At 45.5% G+C, this 21,351-nt stretch overlaps 1 protein-coding gene across 3 annotated transcripts in view; it reads left to right on the top strand.

The window, feature by feature from the left end:
- LOC147016402 (tyrosine-protein phosphatase non-receptor type 11-like) overlaps positions 1-21,351 on the top strand; it is an 84,114-nt gene that overhangs the window by 42,452 nt on the left and 20,311 nt on the right. For all 3 annotated transcript variants that reach the window (XM_085845022.1, XM_085845023.1, XM_085845021.1), the window contains exons 7-9: positions 18,232-18,369; positions 18,570-18,666; positions 19,052-19,131. In XM_085845022.1, coding sequence (XP_085701148.1) covers positions 18,232-18,369; positions 18,570-18,666; positions 19,052-19,131 — 315 coding nt within the window. The remainder of the gene's footprint in view (positions 1-18,231; positions 18,370-18,569; positions 18,667-19,051; positions 19,132-21,351) is intronic.

A 21,351-nucleotide genomic window follows, 5' to 3' on the forward strand; every position in this document is an offset into this window, starting at 1 on the left:
GTGTGATGTTTGAGGGCATAAGTGTGATGTTTGAGGGCATAAGTGTGATGTTTGAGGCCATAAGGGTGATGTTTGAGGGGATAAGGGTGATGTTTGAGGGCATACGTGTGATGTATGAGGCCATAAGTGTGATGTTCGAGGTCATAAGGGTGATGTTCGAGGCCATAAGGGTGATGTATGAGGCCATAAGTGTGATGTATGAGGCCATAAGGGTGATGCTTGAGGCCATAAGTGTGATGTATGAGGCCATAAGGGTGATGCTTGAGGCCATAAGTGTGATGTTTGAGGCCATAAGGGTGATGCTTGAGGCCATAAGTGTGATGTTTGAGGCCATAAGTGTGATGTATGAGGCCATAAGGGTGATGTATGAGGCCATAAGTGTGATGTATGAGGCCATAAGGGTGATGTATGAGGCCATAAGGGTGATGTATGAGGCCATAAGTGTGATGTATGAGGCCATAAGGGTGATGTTTGAGGCCATAAGTGTGATGTTTGAGGCCATAAGTGTGATGTTTGAGGCCATAAGTGTGATGTATGAGGCCATAAGTGTGATGTATGAGGCCATAAGTGTGATGTTTGAGGGCATAAGTGTGATGTTTGAGGGCATAAGTGTGATGTTTGAGGCCATAAGGGTGATGTTTGAGGGGATAAGGGTGATGTTTGAGGGCATACGTGTGATGTATGAGGCCATAAGTGTGATGTTCGAGGTCATAAGGGTGATGTTTGAGGCCATAAGGGTGATGTATGAGGCCATAAGTGTGATGTATGAGGCCATAAGGGTGATGCTTGAGGCCATAAGTGTGATGTATGAGGCCATAAGGGTGATGTTTGAGGCCATAAGTGTGATGTTTGAGGCCATAAGTGTGATGTATGAGGCCATAAGTGTGATGTATGAGGCCATAAGTGTGATGTATGAGGCCATAAGGGTGATGTATGAGGCCATAAGGGTGATGTATGAGGCCATAAGTGTGATGTATGAGGCCATAATGGTGATGTTTGAGGCCATAAGTGTGATGTTTGAGGCCATAAGTGTGATGTTTGAGGCCATAAGTGTGATGTATGAGGCCATAAGTGTGATGTATGAGGCCATAAGTGTGATGTATGAGGCCATAAGGGTGATGTATGAGGCCATAAGGGTGATGTTTGAGGCCATAAGTGTGATGTTTGAGGCCATAAGTGTGATGTATGAGGCCATAAGTGTGATGTATGAGGCCATAAGTGTGATGTATGAGGCCATAAGGGTGATGCTTGAGGCCATAAGTGTGATGTATGAGGCCATAAGGGTGATGTATGAGGCCATAAGGGTGATGTTTGAGGCCATAAGGGTGATGTTTGAGGCCATAAGTGTGATGTTTGAGGCCATAAGTGTGATGTATGAGGCCATAAGGGTGATGTATGAGGCCATAAGTGTGATGTTTGAGGCCATAAGTGTGATGTTTGAGGCCATAAGTGTGATGTATGAGGCCATAAGGGTGACGTATGAGGCCATAAGGGTGATGTATGAGGCCATAAGTGTGATGTTTGAGGGCATAAGTGTGATGTTTGAGGCCATAAGTGTGATGTTTGAGGGCATAAGTGTGATGTTTGAGGGGATAAGGGTGATGTTTGAGGGCATACGTGTGATGTATGAGGCCATAAGTGTGATGTTCGAGGTCATAAGGGTGATGTTTGAGGCCATAAGGGTGATGTATGAGGCCATAAGTGTGATGTATGAGGCCATAAGGGTGATGCTTGAGGCCATAAGTGTGATGCTTGAGGCCATAAGTGTGATGTTTGAGGCCATAAGTGTGATGTTTGAGGCCATAAGTGTGATGTATGAGGCCATAAGTGTGATGTATGAGGCCATAAGGGTGATGTATGAGGCCATAAGTGTGATGTATGAGGCCATAAGGGTGATGTTTGAGGCCATAAGTGTGATGTTTGAGGCCATAAGTGTGATGTATGAGGCCATAAGTGTGATGTATGAGGCCATAAGGGTGATGTATGAGGCCATAAGTGTGATGTATGAGGCCATAAGGGTGATGTTTGAGGCCATAAGTGTGATGTTTGAGGCCATAAGTGTGATGTATGAGGCCATAAGTGTGATGTATGAGGCCATAAGTGTGATGTATGAGGCCATAAGGGTGATGTATGAGGCCATAAGTGTGATGTTTGAGGCCATAAGTGTGATGTATGAGGCCATAAGTGTGATGTATGAGGCCATAAGGGTGATGTATGAGGCCATAAGTGTGATGTTTGAGGCCATAAGTGTGATGTTTGAGGCCATAAGTGTGATGTATGAGGCCATAAGTGTGATGTATGAGGCCATAAGTGTGATGTTTGAGGGCATAAGTGTGATGTTTGAGGGCATAAGTGTGATGTTTGAGGCCATAAGGGTGATGTTTGAGGGGATAAGGGTGATGTTTGAGGGCATACGTGTGATGTATGAGGCCATAAGTGTGATGTTCGAGGTCATAAGGGTGATGTTTGAGGCCATAAGGGTGATGTATGAGGCCATAAGTGTGATGTATGAGGCCATAAGGGTGATGCTTGAGGCCATAAGTGTGATGTATGAGGCCATAAGGGTGATGTTTGAGGCCATAAGTGTGATGTTTGAGGCCATAAGTGTGATGTATGAGGCCATAAGTGTGATGTATGAGGCCATAAGGGTGATGTATGAGGCCATAAGGGTGATGTATGAGGCCATAAGTGTGATGTATGAGGCCATAAGGGTGATGTTTGAGGCCATAAGTGTGATGTTTGAGGCCATAAGTGTGATGTATGAGGCCATAAGTGTGATGTATGAGGCCATAAGGGTGATGCTTGAGGCCATAAGTGTGATGTATGAGGCCATAAGGGTGATGTATGAGGCCATAAGGGTGATGTTTGAGGCCATAAGGGTGATGTTTGAGGCCATAAGGGTGATGTTTGAGGCCATAAGTGTGATGTTTGAGGCCATAAGTGTGATGTATGAGGCCATAAGGGTGATGTATGAGGCCATAAGTGTGATGTTTGAGGCCATAAGTGTGATGTATGAGGCCATAAGGGTGACGTATGAGGCCATAAGGGTGATGTTTGAGGCCATAAGTGTGATTTATGAGGCCATAAGTGTGATGTTTGAGGGCATAAGTGTGATGTTTGAGGGCATAAGTGTGATGTTTGAGGCCATAAGGGTGATGTTTGAGGGGATAAGGGTGATGTTTGAGGGCATACGTGTGATGTATGAGGCCATAAGTGTGATGTTCGAGGTCATAAGGGTGATGTTTGAGGCCATAAGGGTGATGTATGAGGCCATAAGTGTGATGTATGAGGCCATAAGGGTGATGCTTGAGGCCATAAGTGTGATGTATGAGGCCATAAGGGTGATGTTTGAGGCCATAAGTGTGATGTTTGAGGCCATAAGTGTGATGTATGAGGCCATAAGTGTGATGTATGAGGCCATAAGGGTGATGTATGAGGCCATAAGTGTGATGTATGAGGCCATAAGGGTGATGTTTGAGGCCATAAGTGTGATGTTTGAGGCCATAAGTGTGATGTATGAGGCCATAAGTGTGATGTATGAGGCCATAAGTGTGATGTATGAGGCCATAAGGGTGATGCTTGAGGCCATAAGTGTGATGTATGAGGCCATAAGGGTGATGTATGAGGCCATAAGGGTGATGTTTGAGGCCATAAGGGTGATGTTTGAGGCCATAAGTGTGATGTTTGAGGCCATAAGTGTGATGTATGAGGCCATAAGGGTGATGTATGAGGCCATAAGTGTGATGTTTGAGGCCATAAGTGTGATGTATGAGGCCATAAGGGTGACGTATGAGGCCATAAGGGTGATGTTTGAGGCCATAAGTGTGATTTATGAGGCCATAAGTGTGATGTTTGAGGGCATAAGTGTGATGTTTGAGGGCATAAGTGTGATGTTTGAGGCCATAAGGGTGATGTTTGAGGGGATAAGGGTGATGTTTGAGGGCATACGTGTGATGTATGAGGCCATAAGTGTGATGTTCGAGGTCATAAGGGTGATGTTTGAGGCCATAAGGGTGATGTATGAGGCCATAAGTGTGATGTATGAGGCCATAAGGGTGATGCTTGAGGCCATAAGTGTGATGTATGAGGCCATAAGGGTGATGTATGAGGCCATAAGGGTGATGTATGAGGCCATAAGTGTGATGTATGAGGCCATAAGGGTGATGTTTGAGGCCATAAGTGTGATGTTTGAGGCCATAAGTGTGATGTATGAGGCCATAAGTGTGATGTATGAGGCCATAAGTGTGATGTATGAGGCCATAAGGGTGATGTATGAGGCCATAAGGGTGATGTTTGAGGCCATAAGTGTGATGTTTGAGGCCATAAGTGTGATGTATGAGGCCATAAGTGTGATGTATGAGGCCATAAGTGTGATGTATGAGGCCATAAGTGTGATGTTTGAGGCCATAAGTGTGATGTATGAGGCCATAAGTGTGATGTATGAGGCCATAAGTGTGATGTATGAGGCCATAAGGGTGATGCTTGAGGCCATAAGTGTGATGTTTGAGGCCATAAGTGTGATGTATGAGGCCATAAGGGTGATGTATGAGGCCATAAGTGTGATGTTTGAGGCCATAAGTGTGATGTATGAGGCCATAAGGGTGACGTATGAGGCCATAAGGGTGATGTTTGAGGCCATAAGTGTGATTTATGAGGCCATAAGTGTGATGTTTGAGGGCATAAGTGTGATGTTTGAGGGCATAAGTGTGATGTTTGAGGCCATAAGGGTGATGTTTGAGGGGATAAGGGTGATGTTTGAGGGCATACGTGTGATGTATGAGGCCATAAGTGTGATGTTCGAGGTCATAAGGGTGATGTTTGAGGCCATAAGGGTGATGTATGAGGCCATAAGTGTGATGTATGAGGCCATAAGGGTGATGCTTGAGGCCATAAGTGTGATGTATGAGGCCATAAGGGTGATGTTTGAGGCCATAAGTGTGATGTTTGAGGCCATAAGTGTGATGTATGAGGCCATAAGTGTGATGTATGAGGCCATAAGGGTGATGTATGAGGCCATAAGTGTGATGTATGAGGCCATAAGGGTGATGTTTGAGGCCATAAGTGTGATGTATGAGGCCATAAGTGTGATGTATGAGGCCATAAGGGTGATGCTTGAGGCCATAAGTGTGATGTATGAGGCCATAAGGGTGATGTATGAGGCCATAAGGGTGATGTTTGAGGCCATAAGGGTGATGTTTGAGGCCATAAGTGTGATGTTTGAGGCCATAAGTGTGATGTATGAGGCCATAAGTGTGATGTTTGAGGCCATAAGTGTGATGTATGAGGCCATAAGGGTGACGTATGAGGCCATAAGGGTGATGTTTGAGGCCATAAGTGTGATTTATGAGGCCATAAGTGTGATGTTTGAGGGCATAAGTGTGATGTTTGAGGGCATAAGTGTGATGTTTGAGGCCATAAGGGTGATGTTTGAGGGGATAAGGGTGATGTTTGAGGGCATACGTGTGATGTATGAGGCCATAAGTGTGATGTTCGAGGTCATAAGGGTGATGTTTGAGGCCATAAGGGTGATGTTTGAGGCCATAAGTGTGATTTATGAGGCCATAAGTGTGATGTTTGAGGGCATAAGTGTGATGTTTGAGGGCATAAGTGTGATGTTTGAGGCCATAAGGGTGATGTTTGAGGGGATAAGGGTGATGTTTGAGGGCATACGTGTGATGTATGAGGCCATAAGTGTGATGTTCGAGGTCATAAGGGTGATGTTTGAGGCCATAAGGGTGATGTATGAGGCCATAAGTGTGATGTATGAGGCCATAAGGGTGATGCTTGAGGCCATAAGTGTGATGTATGAGGCCATAAGGGTGATGTTTGAGGCCATAAGTGTGATGTTTGAGGCCATAAGTGTGATGTATGAGGCCATAAGTGTGATGTATGAGGCCATAAGTGTGATGTATGAGGCCATAAGGGTGATGTTTGAGGCCATAAGTGTGATGTTTGAGGCCATAAGTGTGATGTATGAGGCCATAAGTGTGATGTATGAGGCCATAAGGGTGATGTATGAGGCCATAAGGGTGATGTATGAGGCCATATGTGTGATGTATGAGGCCATAAGGGTGATGCTTGAGGCCATAAGTGTGATGTATGAGGCCATAAGGGTGATGTTTGAGGCCATAAGTGTGATGTTTGAGGCCATAAGTGTGATGTATGAGGACATAAGTGTGATGTATGAGGCCATAAGGGTGATGTATGAGGCCATAAGTGTGATGTATGAGGCCATAAGGGTGATGCTTGAGGCCATAAGTGTGATGTATGAGGCCATAAGGGTGATGTTTGAGGCCATAAGTGTGATGTATGAGGCCATAAGTGTGATGTATGAGGCCATAAGGGTGATGTATGAGGCCATAAGGGTGATGTATGAGGCCATATGTGTGATGTATGAGGCCATAAGGGTGATGTTTGAGGCCATAAGTGTGATGTTTGAGGCCATAAGTGTGATGTATGAGGCCATAAGTGTGATGTATGAGGCCATAAGGGTGATGCTTGAGGCCATAAGTGTGATGTATGAGGCCATAAGGGTGATGTATGAGGCCATAAGGGTGATGTTTGAGGCCATAAGGGTGATGTTTGAGGCCATAAGTGTGATGTTTGAGGCCATAAGTGTGATGTATGAGGCCATAAGGGTGATGTATGAGGCCATAAGTGTGATGTTTGAGGCCATAAGTGTGATGTATGAGGCCATAAGGGTGACGTATGAGGCCATAAGGGTGATGTTTGAGGCCATAAGTGTGATGTTTGAGGGCATAAGTGTGATGTTTGAGGGCATAAGTGTGATGTTTGAGGCCATAAGGGTGATGTTTGAGGGGATAAGGGTGATGTTTGAGGGCATACGTGGTGATGTTTGAGGCCATAAGGGTGATGTATGAGGCCATAAGTGTGATGTATGAGGCCATAAGGGTGATGCTTGAGGCCATAAGTGTGATGTATGAGGCCATAAGGGTGATGTTTGAGGCCATAAGTGTGATGTTTGAGGCCATAAGTGTGATGTATGAGGCCATAAGTGTGATGTATGAGGCCATAAGGGTGATGTTTGAGGCCATAAGTGTGATGTTTGAGGCCATAAGTGTGATGTATGAGGCCATAAGTGTGATGTATGAGGCCATAAGGGTGATGTATGAGGCCATAAGTGTGATGTATGAGGCCATAAGGGTGATGTTTGAGGCCATAAGTGTGATGTTTGAGGCCATAAGTGTGATGTATGAGGCCATAAGTGTGATGTATGAGGCCATAAGTGTGATGTTTGAGGGCATAAGTGTGATGTTTGAGGGCATAAGTGTGATGTTTGAGGCCATAAGGGTGATGTTTGAGGGGATAAGGGTGATGTTTGAGGGCATACGTGTGATGTATGAGGCCATAAGTGTGATGTTCGAGGTCATAAGGGTGATGTTTGAGGCCATAAGGGTGATGTATGAGGCCATAAGTGTGATGTATGAGGCCATAAGGGTGATGCTTGAGGCCATAAGTGTGATGTATGAGGCCATAAGGGTGATGTTTGAGGCCATAAGGGTGATGTATGAGGCCATAAGGGTGATGTTTGAGGCCATAAGTGTGATGTTTGAGGCCATAAGTGTGATGTATGAGGCCATAAGTGTGATGTATGAGGCCATAAGGGTGATGTATGAGGCCATAAGGGTGATGTATGAGGCCATAAGTGTGATGTATGAGGCCATAAGGGTGATGTTTGAGGCCATAAGTGTGATGTTTGAGGCCATAAGTGTGATGTATGAGGCCATAAGTGTGATGTATGAGGCCATAAGTGTGATGTATGAGGCCATAAGGGTGATGTATGAGGCCATAAGGGTGATGTTTGAGGCCATAAGTGTGATGTTTGAGGCCATAAGTGTGATGTATGAGGCCATAAGTGTGATGTATGAGGCCATAAGTGTGATGTATGAGGCCATAAGGGTGATGTATGAGGCCATAAGGGTGATGTTTGAGGCCATAAGTGTGATGTATGAGGCCATAAGTGTGATGTATGAGGCCATAAGGGTGATGCTTGAGGCCATAAGTGTGATGTATGAGGCCATAAGGGTGATGTATGAGGCCATAAGGGTGATGTTTGAGGCCATAAGGGTGATGTTTGAGGCCATAAGTGTGATGTTTGAGGCCATAAGTGTGATGTATGAGGCCATAAGGGTGATGTATGAGGCCATAAGTGTGATGTTTGAGGCCATAAGTGTGATGTATGAGGCCATAAGGGTGACGTATGAGGCCATAAGGGTGATGTTTGAGGCCATAAGTGTGATTTATGAGGCCATAAGTGTGATGTTTGAGGGCATAAGTGTGATGTTTGAGGGCATAAGTGTGATGTTTGAGGCCATAAGGGTGATGTTTGAGGGGATAAGGGTGATGTTTGAGGGCATACGTGTGATGTATGAGGCCATAAGTGTGATGTTCGAGGTCATAAGGGTGATGTTTGAGGCCATAAGGGTGATGTATGAGGCCATAAGTGTGATGTATGAGGCCATAAGGGTGATGCTTGAGGCCATAAGTGTGATGTATGAGGCCATAAGGGTGATGTTTGAGGCCATAAGTGTGATGTTTGAGGCCATAAGTGTGATGTATGAGGCCATAAGTGTGATGTATGAGGCCATAAGGGTGATGTATGAGGCCATAAGTGTGATGTATGAGGCCATAAGGGTGATGTTTGAGGCCATAAGTGTGATGTTTGAGGCCATAAGTGTGATGTATGAGGCCATAAGTGTGATGTATGAGGCCATAAGTGTGATGTATGAGGCCATAAGGGTGATGTATGAGGCCATAAGTGTGATGTTTGAGGCCATAAGTGTGATGTATGAGGCCATAAGTGTGATGTATGAGGCCATAAGGGTGATGTATGAGGCCATAAGTGTGATGTATGAGGCCATAAGGGTGATGTTTGAGGCCATAAGTGTGATGTTTGAGGCCATAAGTGTGATGTATGAGGCCATAAGTGTGATGTATGAGGCCATAAGGGTGATGTATGAGGCCATAAGGGTGATGTTTGAGGCCATAAGTGTGATGTTTGAGGCCATAAGTGTGATGTATGAGGCCATAAATGTGATGTATGAGGCCATAAGTGTGATGTATGAGGCCATAAGTGTGATGTATGAGGCCATAAGGGTGATGCTTGAGGCCATAAGTGTGATGTATGAGGCCATAAGTGTGATGTATGAGGCCATAAGGGTGATGCTTGAGGCCATAAGTGTGATGTATGAGGCCATAAGGGTGATGTATGAGGCCATAAGGGTGATGTTTGAGGCCATAAGGGTGATGTTTGAGGCCATAAGTGTGATGTTTGAGGCCATAAGTGTGATGTATGAGGCCATAAGTGTGATGTTTGAGGCCATAAGTGTGATGTATGAGGCCATAAGGGTGACGTATGAGGCCATAAGGGTGATGTTTGAGGGCATACGTGTGATGTATGAGGCCATAAGTGTGATGTTCGAGGTCATAAGGGTGATGTTTGAGGGGATAAGGGTGATGTTTGAGGGCATACGTGTGATGTATGAGGCCATAAGTGTGATGTTCGAGGTCATAAGGGTGATGTTTGAGGCCATAAGGGTGATGTATGAGGCCATAAGTGTGATGTATGAGGCCATAAGGGTGATGCTTGAGGCCATAAGTGTGATGTATGAGGCCATAAGGGTGATGTTTGAGGCCATAAGTGTGATGTTTGAGGCCATAAGTGTGATGTTCGAGGTCATAAGGGTGATGTTTGAGGCCATAAGGGTGATGTATGAGGCCATAAGTGTGATGTATGAGGCCATAAGGGTGATGCTTGAGGCCATAAGTGTGATGTATGAGGCCATAAGGGTGATGTTTGAGGCCATAAGTGTGATGTTTGAGGCCATAAGTGTGATGTATGAGGCCATAAGTGTGATGTATGAGGCCATAAGGGTGATGTATGAGGCCATAAGTGTGATGTATGAGGCCATAAGGGTGATGTTTGAGGCCATAAGTGTGATGTTTGAGGCCATAAGTGTGATGTATGAGGCCATAAGTGTGATGTATGAGGCCATAAGGGTGATGTATGAGGCCATAAGGGTGATGTATGAGGCCATATGTGTGATGTATGAGGCCATAAGGGTGATGCTTGAGGCCATAAGTGTGATGTATGAGGCCATAAGGGTGATGTTTGAGGCCATAAGTGTGATGTTTGAGGCCATAAGTGTGATGTATGAGGACATAAGTGTGATGTATGAGGCCATAAGGGTGATGTATGAGGCCATAAGTGTGATGTATGAGGCCATAAGGGTGATGCTTGAGGCCATAAGTGTGATGTATGAGGCCATAAGGGTGATGTTTGAGGCCATAAGTGTGATGTATGAGGCCATAAGTGTGATGTATGAGGCCATAAGGGTGATGTATGAGGCCATAAGGGTGATGTATGAGGCCATATGTGTGATGTATGAGGCCATAAGGGTGATGTTTGAGGCCATAAGTGTGATGTTTGAGGCCATAAGTGTGATGTATGAGGCCATAAGTGTGATGTATGAGGCCATAAGGGTGATGCTTGAGGCCATAAGTGTGATGTATGAGGCCATAAGGGTGATGTATGAGGCCATAAGGGTGATGTTTGAGGCCATAAGGGTGATGTTTGAGGCCATAAGTGTGATGTTTGAGGCCATAAGTGTGATGTATGAGGCCATAAGGGTGATGTATGAGGCCATAAGTGTGATGTTTGAGGCCATAAGTGTGATGTATGAGGCCATAAGGGTGACGTATGAGGCCATAAGGGTGATGTTTGAGGCCATAAGTGTGATGTTTGAGGGCATAAGTGTGATGTTTGAGGGCATAAGTGTGATGTTTGAGGCCATAAGGGTGATGTTTGAGGGGATAAGGGTGATGTTTGAGGGCATACGTGTGATGTTTGAGGCCATAAGGGTGATGTATGAGGCCATAAGTGTGATGTATGAGGCCATAAGGGTGATGCTTGAGGCCATAAGTGTGATGTATGAGGCCATAAGGGTGATGTTTGAGGCCATAAGTGTGATGTTTGAGGCCATAAGTGTGATGTATGAGGCCATAAGTGTGATGTATGAGGCCATAAGGGTGATGTATGAGGCCATAAGTGTGATGTATGAGGCCATAAGGGTGATGTTTGAGGCCATAAGTGTGATGTTTGAGGCCATAAGTGTGATGTATGAGGCCATAAGTGTGATGTATGAGGCCATAAGTGTGATGTTTGAGGGCATAAGTGTGATGTTTGAGGGCATAAGTGTGATGTTTGAGGCCATAAGGGTGATGTTTGAGGGGATAAGGGTGATGTTTGAGGGCATACGTGTGATGCATGAGGCCATAAGTGTGATGTTCGAGGTCATAAGGGTGATGTTTGAGGCCATAAGGGTGATGTATGAGGCCATAAGTGTGATGTATGAGGCCATAAGTGTGATGTATGAGGCCATAAGGGTGATGCTTGAGGCCATAAGTGTGATGTATGAGGCCATAAGGGTGATGTTTGAGGCCATAAGTGTGATGTTTGAGGCCATAAGTGTGATGTATGAGGCCATAAGTGTGATGTATGAGGCCATAAGGGTGATGTATGAGGCCATAAGGGTGATGTATGAGGCCATAAGTGTGATGTATGAGGCCATAAGGGTGATGTTTGAGGCCATAAGTGTGATGTTTGAGGCCATAAGTGTGATGTATGAGGCCATAAGTGTGATGTATGAGGCCATAAGTGTGATGTATGAGGCCATAAGGGTGATGTATGAGGCCATAAGGGTGATGTTTGAGGCCATAAGTGTGATGTTTGAGGCCATAAGTGTGATGTATGAGGCCATAAGTGTGATGTATGAGGCCATAAGTGTGATGTATGAGGCCATAAGGGTGATGCTTGAGGCCATAAGTGTGATGTATGAGGCCATAAGGGTGATGTATGAGGCCATAAGGGTGATGTTTGAGGCCATAAGGGTGATGTTTGAGGCCATAAGTGTGATGTTTGAGGCCATAAGTGTGATGTATGAGGCCATAAGGGTGATGTATGAGGCCATAAGTGTGATGTTTGAGGCCATAAGTGTGATGTATGAGGCCATAAGGGTGACGTATGAGGCCATAAGGGTGATGTTTGAGGCCATAAGTGTGATTTATGAGGCCATAAGTGTGATGTTTGAGGGCATAAGTGTGATGTTTGAGGGCATAAGTGTGATGTTTGAGGCCATAAGGGTGATGTTTGAGGGGATAAGGGTGATGTTTGAGGGCATACGTGTGATGTATGAGGCCATAAGTGTGATGTTCGAGGTCATAAGGGTGATGTTTGAGGCCATAAGGGTGATGTATGAGGCCATAAGTGTGATGTATGAGGCCATAAGGGTGATGCTTGAGGCCATAAGTGTGATGTATGAGGCCATAAGGGTGATGTTTGAGGCCATAAGTGTGATGTTTGAGGCCATAAGTGTGATGTATGAGGCCATAAGTGTGATGTATGAGGCCATAAGGGTGATGTATGAGGCCATAAGTGTGATGTATGAGGCCATAAGGGTGATGTTTGAGGCCATAAGTGTGATGTTTGAGGCCATAAGTGTGATGTATGAGGCCATAAGTGTGATGTATGAGGCCATAAGTGTGATGTATGAGGCCATAAGGGTGATGTATGAGGCCATAAGGGTGATGTTTGAGGCCATAAGTGTGATGTTTGAGGCCATAAGTGTGATGTATGAGGCCATAAGTGTGATGTATGAGGCCATAAGTGTGATGTATGAGGCCATAAGTGTGATGTATGAGGCCATAAGTGTGATGTATGAGGCCATAAGGGTGATGCTTGAGGCCATAAGTGTGATGTATGAGGCCATAAGGGTGATGTATGAGGCCATAAGGGTGATGTTTGAGGCCATAAGGGTGATGTTTGAGGCCATAAGTGTGATGTTTGAGGCCATAAGTGTGATGTATGAGGCCATAAGGGTGATGTATGAGGCCATAAGGGTGATGTATGAGGCCATAAGTGTGATGTTTGAGGCCATAAGTGTGATGTATGAGGCCATAAGTGTGATGTTTGAGGCCATAAGTGTGATGTATGAGGCCATAAGGGTGATGCTTGAGGCCATAAGTGTGATGTTTGAGGCCATAAGGGTGATGTTTGAGGCCATAAGGGTGATGTATGAGGTCATAAGTGTGATGTATGAGGCCATAAGGGTGATGCTTGAGGCGATAAGTGTGATGTTTGAGGCCATAAGGGTGATGCTTGAGGCGATAAGTGTGATGTTTGAGGCCATAAGTGTGATGTATGAGGCCATAAGGGTGATGTATGAGGCCATAAGTGTGATGTATGAGGCCATAAGTGTGATGTTTGAGGCCATAAGTGTGATGTTTGAGGCCATAAGTGTGATGTATGAGGCCATAAGTGTGATGTTTGAGGCCATAAGTGTGATGTTTGAGGCCATAAGTGTGATGTTTGAGGCCATAAGTGTGATGTATGAGGCCATAAGTGTGATGTATGAGGCCATAAGGGTGATGTATGAGGCCATAAGTGTGATGTATGAGGCCATAAGTGTGATGTATGAGGCCATAAGTGTGATGTTTGAGGCCATAAGTGTGATGTTTGAGGCCATAAGGGTGATGTATGAGGCCATAAGGGTGATGTTTGAGGCCATAAGTGTGATGTATGAGGCCATAAGTGTGATGTTTGAGGGCATAAGTGTGATGTTTGAGGGCATAAGTGTGATGTTTGAGGCCATAAGGGTGATGTTTGAGGGGATAAGGGTGATGTTTGAGGCCATAAGTGTGATGTATGAGGCCATAAGGGTGATGTATGAGGCCATAAGTGTGATGTTTGAGGCCATAAGTGTGATGTATGAGGCCATAAGGGTGATGTATGAGGCCATAAGGGTGATGTATGAGGCCATAAGTGTGATGTTTGAGGCCATAAGTGTGATGTTTGAGGCCATAAGTGTGATGTTTGAGGCCATAAGGGTGATGTATGAGGCCATAAGGGTGATGTATGAGGCCATAAGTGTGATGTTTGAGGCCATAAGTGTGATGTATGAGGCCATAAGGGTGATGTATGAGGCCATAAGGGTGATGTTTGAGGCCATAAGTGTGATTTATGAGGCCATAAGTGTGATGTTTGAGGGCATAAGTGTGATGTTTGAGGGCATAAGTGTGATGTTTGAGGCCATAAGGGTGATGTTTGATGGGATACGGGTGATGTTTGAGGGCATACGTGTGATGTATGAGGCCATAAGTGTGATGTTCGAGGTCATAAGGGTGATGTTTGAGGCCATAAGGGTGATGTATGAGGCCATAAGTGTGATGTATGAGGCCATAAGGGTGATGCTTGAGGCCATAAGTGTGATGTATGAGGCCATAAGGGTGATGTTTGAGGCCATAAGTGTGATGTTTGAGGCCATAAGTGTGATGTATGAGGCCATAAGTGTGATGTATGAGGCCATAAGGGTGATGTATGAGGCCATAAGTGTGATGTATGAGGCCATAAGGGTGATGTTTGAGGCCATAAGTGTGATGTTTGAGGCCATAAGTGTGATGTATGAGGCCATAAGTGTGATGTATGAGGCCATAAGTGTGATGTATGAGGCCATAAGGGTGATGTATGAGGCCATAAGGGTGATGTTTGAGGCCATAAGTGTGATGTTTGAGGCCATAAGTGTGATGTATGAGGCCATAAGTGTGATGTATGAGGCCATAAGTGTGATGTATGAGGCCATAAGTGTGATGTATGAGGCCATAAGGGTGATGCTTGAGGCCATAAGTGTGATGTTTGAGGCCATAAGTGTGATGTATGAGGCCATAAGGGTGATGTATGAGGCCATAAGGGTGATGTTTGAGGCCATAAGGGTGATGTTTGAGGCCATAAGTGTGATGTTTGAGGCCATAAGTGTGATGTATGAGGCCATAAGGGTGATGTATGAGGCCATAAGGGTGATGTATGAGGCCATAAGTGTGATGTTTGAGGCCATAAGTGTGATGTATGAGGCCATAAGTGTGATGTTTGAGGCCATAAGTGTGATGTATGAGGCCATAAGGGTGATGCTTGAGGCCATAAGTGTGATGTTTGAGGCCATAAGGGTGATGTTTGAGGCCATAAGGGTGATGTATGAGGTCATAAGTGTGATGTATGAGGCCATAAGGGTGATGCTTGAGGCGATAAGTGTGATGTTTGAGGCCATAAGGGTGATGCTTGAGGCGATAAGTGTGATGTTTGAGGCCATAAGTGTGATGTATGAGGCCATAAGGGTGATGTATGAGGCCATAAGTGTGATGTATGAGGCCATAAGTGTGATGTTTGAGGCCATAAGTGTGATGTTTGAGGCCATAAGTGTGATGTATGAGGCCATAAGTGTGATGTTTGAGGCCATAAGTGTGATGTTTGAGGCCATAAGTGTGATGTTTGAGGCCATAAGTGTGATGTATGAGGCCATAAGTGTGATGTATGAGGCCATAAGGGTGATGTATGAGGCCATAAGTGTGATGTATGAGGCCATAAGTGTGATGTATGAGGCCATAAGTGTGATGTTTGAGGCCATAAGTGTGATGTTTGAGGCCATAAGTGTGATGTTTGAGGCCATAAGGGTGATGTATGAGGCCATAAGGGTGATGTTTGAGGCCATAAGTGTGATGTATGAGGCCATAAGTGTGATGTTTGAGGGCATAAGTGTGATGTTTGAGGGCATAAGTGTGATGTTTGAGGCCATAAGGGTGATGTTTGAGGGGATAAGGGTGATGTTTGAGGCCATAAGTGTGATGTATGAGGCCATAAGGGTGATGTATGAGGCCATAAGTGTGATGTTTGAGGCCATAAGTGTGATGTATGAGGCCATAAGGGTGATGTATGAGGCCATAAGGGTGATGTATGAGGCCATAAGTGTGATGTTTGAGGCCATAAGTGTGATGTTTGAGGCCATAAGTGTGATGTATGAGGCCATAAGGGTGATGCTTGAGGCCATAAGTGTGATGTTTGAGGCCATAAGTGTGATGTTTGAGGCCATAAGTGTGATGTATGAGGCCATAAGGGTGATGTATGAGGCCATAAGGGTGATGTATGAGACTGCTTCAGTAGCACTAAATTTCCCGATTTTAAAAACAAACTTTCATATCATTATTGTATTTAAATATAAGGATATACTTGAACACTTAGTGAGGGCCACATCTAGAATATTGTGTGCAGTTTTGGTCACCACAACTCAGGAAGGACATCGATGCCAGAGAGAGGGTTCAGCGCAGGGTTATTCGATTGATTCCGGGCCGAGCTTGACTCAGCGATGAGGGGCTTTATACACGAGAAAGGAGGCGGTTACGAAGAGATGTGATAGAGATGTTTAAGATAATGAATTATTCAACTGAGTAGACAGTGACAGAACCAGGGGCCATAGCCTGAGAGTAAAGAAGAGGAGAGTTAAGACTGTAGTAAGGTCGGGGACTTTTCCTCAGAGAGTAGTTAATGCATGGAATGGTCTCCCTGGAAAGGTAGTAGCAGCAGAAAAAAGTAGACAAGTTTGAATTAGAATGAGATAGGTACCTGGAGGTTATGGAGATAGAGGGCTATGGGGATGTTGACAAGACTTTTAGGTAGTTTGAGCATTGATGGGTGATTGTGTGCGGAGTGCTGTTGGTAGGGGTCTCGTCAAGGGGTGGTGTGTAGTTGATGTTATGTACAGTAAGTCCTCACTTAACATCGTCCTGGTTAACATTGTTTCGTTATCAAGTCGCTGATATATTGGAGAACATACTCGTTTAAACTCGATTTTCATCCAATTTAGTACCAAGCTCATGGTTTTCCTCGTTTTAATGTCGCTACAGTATACATCGTACCGTAAATACTGGTGAATACGCCCACCCAGAGTACGTACATGCACTATAGGCCTTGTATACACCGAGCTGTGCATCGATAGCATCGGTGGTTGCATCACCCTCTCCGATTTCAGGTGTTCGATGAGTACGTCACTGATCCACCTGACTAGCTGCCACGTGTTTACGTGTTAAACTGATGGAAACATCCACAAGTGCATTGGTAACATCGGTGGGTCCTGGGCTGAAGTTACTCAGGTGTGCATGAACGGTGTGTGGAGCAAGTCGTGGCCTGGATGTTTCAACGACTTGAATGGATTTGAAGATGTCCTCACTGTGAAGAAAGTTATCCTCGGCTTGGCCAATAATGCGGGTTTTTGATGAGGTGGAAGAAGCCGATGTGACACAACTTCTACAATCATACGGAGAAGAGCGAACCAATGAAGGTCTGAAGCAACTAGATGATGATGATGACATTAAATTGATTTGTTTAATTAAAAAAAATTAAAAAAAACTTACACTCGATATGTAAATCATTTATTATGTCTGGTGACAAAATTCTCCCTGGAACCTAACCCCCCCCCCGCCCCCCTATTTACATCAATTCTTATGGGGGAAATTGGATTCGCTTAATGTCGTTTCAGTTAAAGTCGCATTTTTCAAGAACGTAACTACGGTACAACGTTAAAGAGGAACTGACTGTATTTCTCACCCAAGAACCACCTTCGCCCACGAACCATCCATCCATCCATCCATCCATCGGGACCGTACCCCTGTACAGAGCGCCGGTGCTGCCAAGGCAGTCTCCTGGGCTATTGGGCACAATCATGGATGGGTCGCCACTCCGACACAGGACACTCGAATGGCTCAATCATCCGAGCAAGCCGGCACTCATTTTTGCCGACCTCGGAAGGATAACAGGCTGAGTCAACCCCACCTGATATTAATTAAACAGCCGAGCAGGATTTGAACTCGGGACCCCTAGGATCCCAAGCCCACCACCCTAACCATTAAGTCAACACCACCAACACCAACACAACCAACACCACCCCTGGACAAAAAAAAAAACCACAAAAAAGAAAAATGTTTTTTTTTTCATTTTTAATTGTTAAAATTAATATATTTACCCATTTTCATTTTGCCACCCTTGGGGGGAAAAACCCTGGGCGTGACACATTGTCTCATCTACGATACTCGCCTCATTCCCCCAATGAAATTGCGTCATTTTGACGGATAAATTGGTGTGGCACAGACCTGACGGGCCGAATGGCCTCCTCCTGCGTCTAGTTACCTTGCGCAACACCGCGCGGGGCATCGTGTTCTACGAACTCTTTAATTAATTTAATTGTTTGTTTATCCCTGTCGACGTTGGGTGATACATTGATGACATAGTTTTGCCTTTATATCACCCCCACTCCCCCTCCCCCAACACTCTCACATTGAAAATTTATTTATCTTTTCCATTATGTCATCATCCCTGTCCCCCACCACCAGCCACTTTACACAACCATCATTAATGCAGCAGACATTGGGCGGCGGATAGCGGAGCTGAGCAAACCGGGAGACGGCGGTGATCAAGTTTCCAAGGGAACGGGGGAGTCCTCGAGTCAGGGCTTTCACGAAGAGTTTGAAGTAAGAGTTAATGGTTCAGTGATTCTGGGGTAGGGGTAGGTGAGGGAAGGGCATCAGGTAACCGAGTGAATGTGCACCTGGTCCCTTGTACACACAATCACTTCAGGATGAAATGAATGTTTGTGGGATGTTGTGGTGCTCTTCAGTACCACGTGATTGCTCCTGGTGATGCATGATACTGTGTTGTGCCCTCTGTCCAGGCTTTGCAGCAGCAAGAGGGGAAGTTGCTGTATAGTCGACATGAAGGCCAAAGGCCTGTAAACAAGAGCAAGAACCGCTACAAGAATATCCTGCCATGTATGTGGGCAAACGAGGGTGACAAAGGGTGGGGTCACTGACCTGGGGGATTGTGAGATGAGGGCTCATTTGGATGGATTGTGGAGTATAATGCCTCCAGATGGGATTGGGGAGAAAATGCAAAGCAAGGACTTTGGGGGGTTGGGGGGGCGGGAGGAGGAGGCATCGTGGGTGTTGTGTGCAAAGCGAGGGTTTTGCGTGAAGTGTGGTGAGGAGGTTGTGGGTTGAGGTGCAAAGTGAGGGTTCAGGTTGGAATGTGAGCCTTCTTTTTGAGTTTATTGTGTTGTCTCTGCAGTATTTCGCTCTGTTTTCTTTGAAAAATCTTCGATGCTGAACTAATATTGTCATCCCCTCCCTCTTCCGCACCTTCCCTCCATTCCCTTAGTTGATCACACAAGAGTGGTTTTGAAAGATGGCGACCCGGACATTTTAGGTTCTGATTATGTCAATGCAAATATCATCACGGTATGTATTGTTCTGCCTCTCCGGTCTGGACCGGATAGCATACAGCTAACCCCCATCCGCCAATGAACGTAACGTCTAACAACCATGCTGAGGCTTTGAGTTCTTTATTCTTGACGAATGGTAAGAATTGTGGTAATCGCTGTTACAAAAATAAAAATAAAATGTTATAGTAAGTTGACACAGATATTACGGTGATCGTTATACATGTACAAGATGTATATTAAAATCACTGATCAGAGTAACGGTAGAATGACAAATTAGAGTCACTAGAATAGACCGCAGAGCATTTGTCTACACATCAAAGTTGCAAGTTCTTTCCGATAGGTTGTTGTTGTAACACAATTGTCGAAGTTCGTCGGTAAAACTAGAGCATCGAACTGTTTCATGCCGACATAAAGTCACAGTACAAAATTCTGGTATTGAACGATAAACAAAACGCATCACTCACACTGTTGTTGGCCACAGTCTGGCACAAAAAAGCATTTTTCATCGCAGCGGGCAAAAAAACCACATGGCGAGGCGACATTTTTAACACAGCGTCTCCTGGCTCACGGTAGGCGAAGCCACAGGGAAGCAACAACAATCAATACGCATGACTAGTCAACCGGCACAGTGTGGCGGTGGCATATCTTGGCTCTCGGTAGGCAGAGCCACAGGGAAGCGACAACAATGAATACGCATGACTAGTCAACCGGCACAGTGTGGCGGCACATGTATCTCTCTTGATTCCTCATGAAAACATGTCTGTGTGCACGCACGCATGAGGACAAGGGCTGCACCTGACATTTCAACAAAGATCCAGGTGTACAGGGCCTGCTGCTCTCATTGTGCTCTCTCTCTCTCTCTCTCTCTCTCCCTCTCTCTCTCTCTCTCTCTCTCTCTCTCTCTCTCTCTCTCTCTCTCTCTCTCTCTCTCTCTCTCTCTCTGTCTCTGTCTCTGTCTCTGTCTCTGTCTCTGTCTCTGTCTCTGTCTCTGTCTCTGTCTCTGTCTCTGTCTCTGTCTCTGTCTCTGTCTCTGTCTCTGTCTCTGTCTCTGTCTCTGTCTCTGTCTCTGTCTCTGTCTCTGTCTCTGTCTCTGTCTCTGTCTCTGTCTCTGTCTCTGTCTCTGTCTCTGTCTCTGTCTCTGTCTCTGTCTCTGTCTCTGTCTCTGTCTCTGTCTCTGTCTCTCTCTCTGTCTCTCTCCCTCTCCCCCTACATATATATATATATATATATATATATATATATATATATATATATATATATATATATATATATATATATATATATATATATCTCTATTATAATACTGTTACGAATTCACGCCCGCCGGTGTGCGAACGACCGCGTGTAACCAATAGCGGCCGCCTCGCCCACCGGAACGGACAATTCAGTCGTGACCCTCCGGGAACTACCGCCCGGAGCCAGTCACGGGTGGGGGTTGAACCTCACCACAACTCAGTCTACATTCTACCCGCGCAAAATAGGGTCCGATCACCGAATGGTCCATTTACCTAAGTACTCGCGCGAGTAGCATACCGAGGAGTTGTACCACGCCACAGGTCGACTCCGGACACGAACCGCTTAAGCGGCTCGTTCCGTACTACAGAGATAACCGAGCGGAGTTATTGTCGACCTTGATGGTTCCAATTATTTATCGGGCGTTTTAAACCCACTATCAATCCCTTACGTGATGCAAGATGGAGATTCAATAAAAGGAAGGAGACGAAGCAAAGTGGGAAACAGTTCAACAAGTAAGCACTTTATTTACACACACACACAGACAAGCACGTATATACAGCCATACAGTCAAAATGCAACAAATAACAGTCAAGGCAAAAGCAATACGACCGAATGAAAGGGCAATTATTTACAACATTTATACAGTTCTACTTGTCGGGACTCGGCGCCACATCACTCATTCCAAAAAGCAAAGGAAAGAAAGCCACCCTCACAGGTAAGGAGGCAGACAGGTCCGTGGACCAAATATGCATGGAACCTGGAGGAGCGGCCAGGTCCACGAGACCGAGAAGGTCTTACCCGTGTTCTCGTGACGCGATGGCGGGCAAGCCGCAATGTCCGCGCCGCTGCACCCTGACTCCGTGCCCCTGGCGTGGTCCGCGAGCCCTCTCTGGCATGCTCCGCGCAAGCCGTTTGGTTGGCACCACGTTTAGGGTGGGGGAGGAACGGGGCCCCCCGGCACTATCTCAGCGCGGATTGGGGGAAATTGCTGATGCTCAGG

This window comes from Eptatretus burgeri, chromosome 11 (assembly GCF_056783735.1).
Source record: "Eptatretus burgeri isolate ZD-2024b chromosome 11, Ebu_testis_v1, whole genome shotgun sequence".
NCBI lineage: Eukaryota > Metazoa > Chordata > Myxini > Myxiniformes > Myxinidae > Eptatretus > Eptatretus burgeri.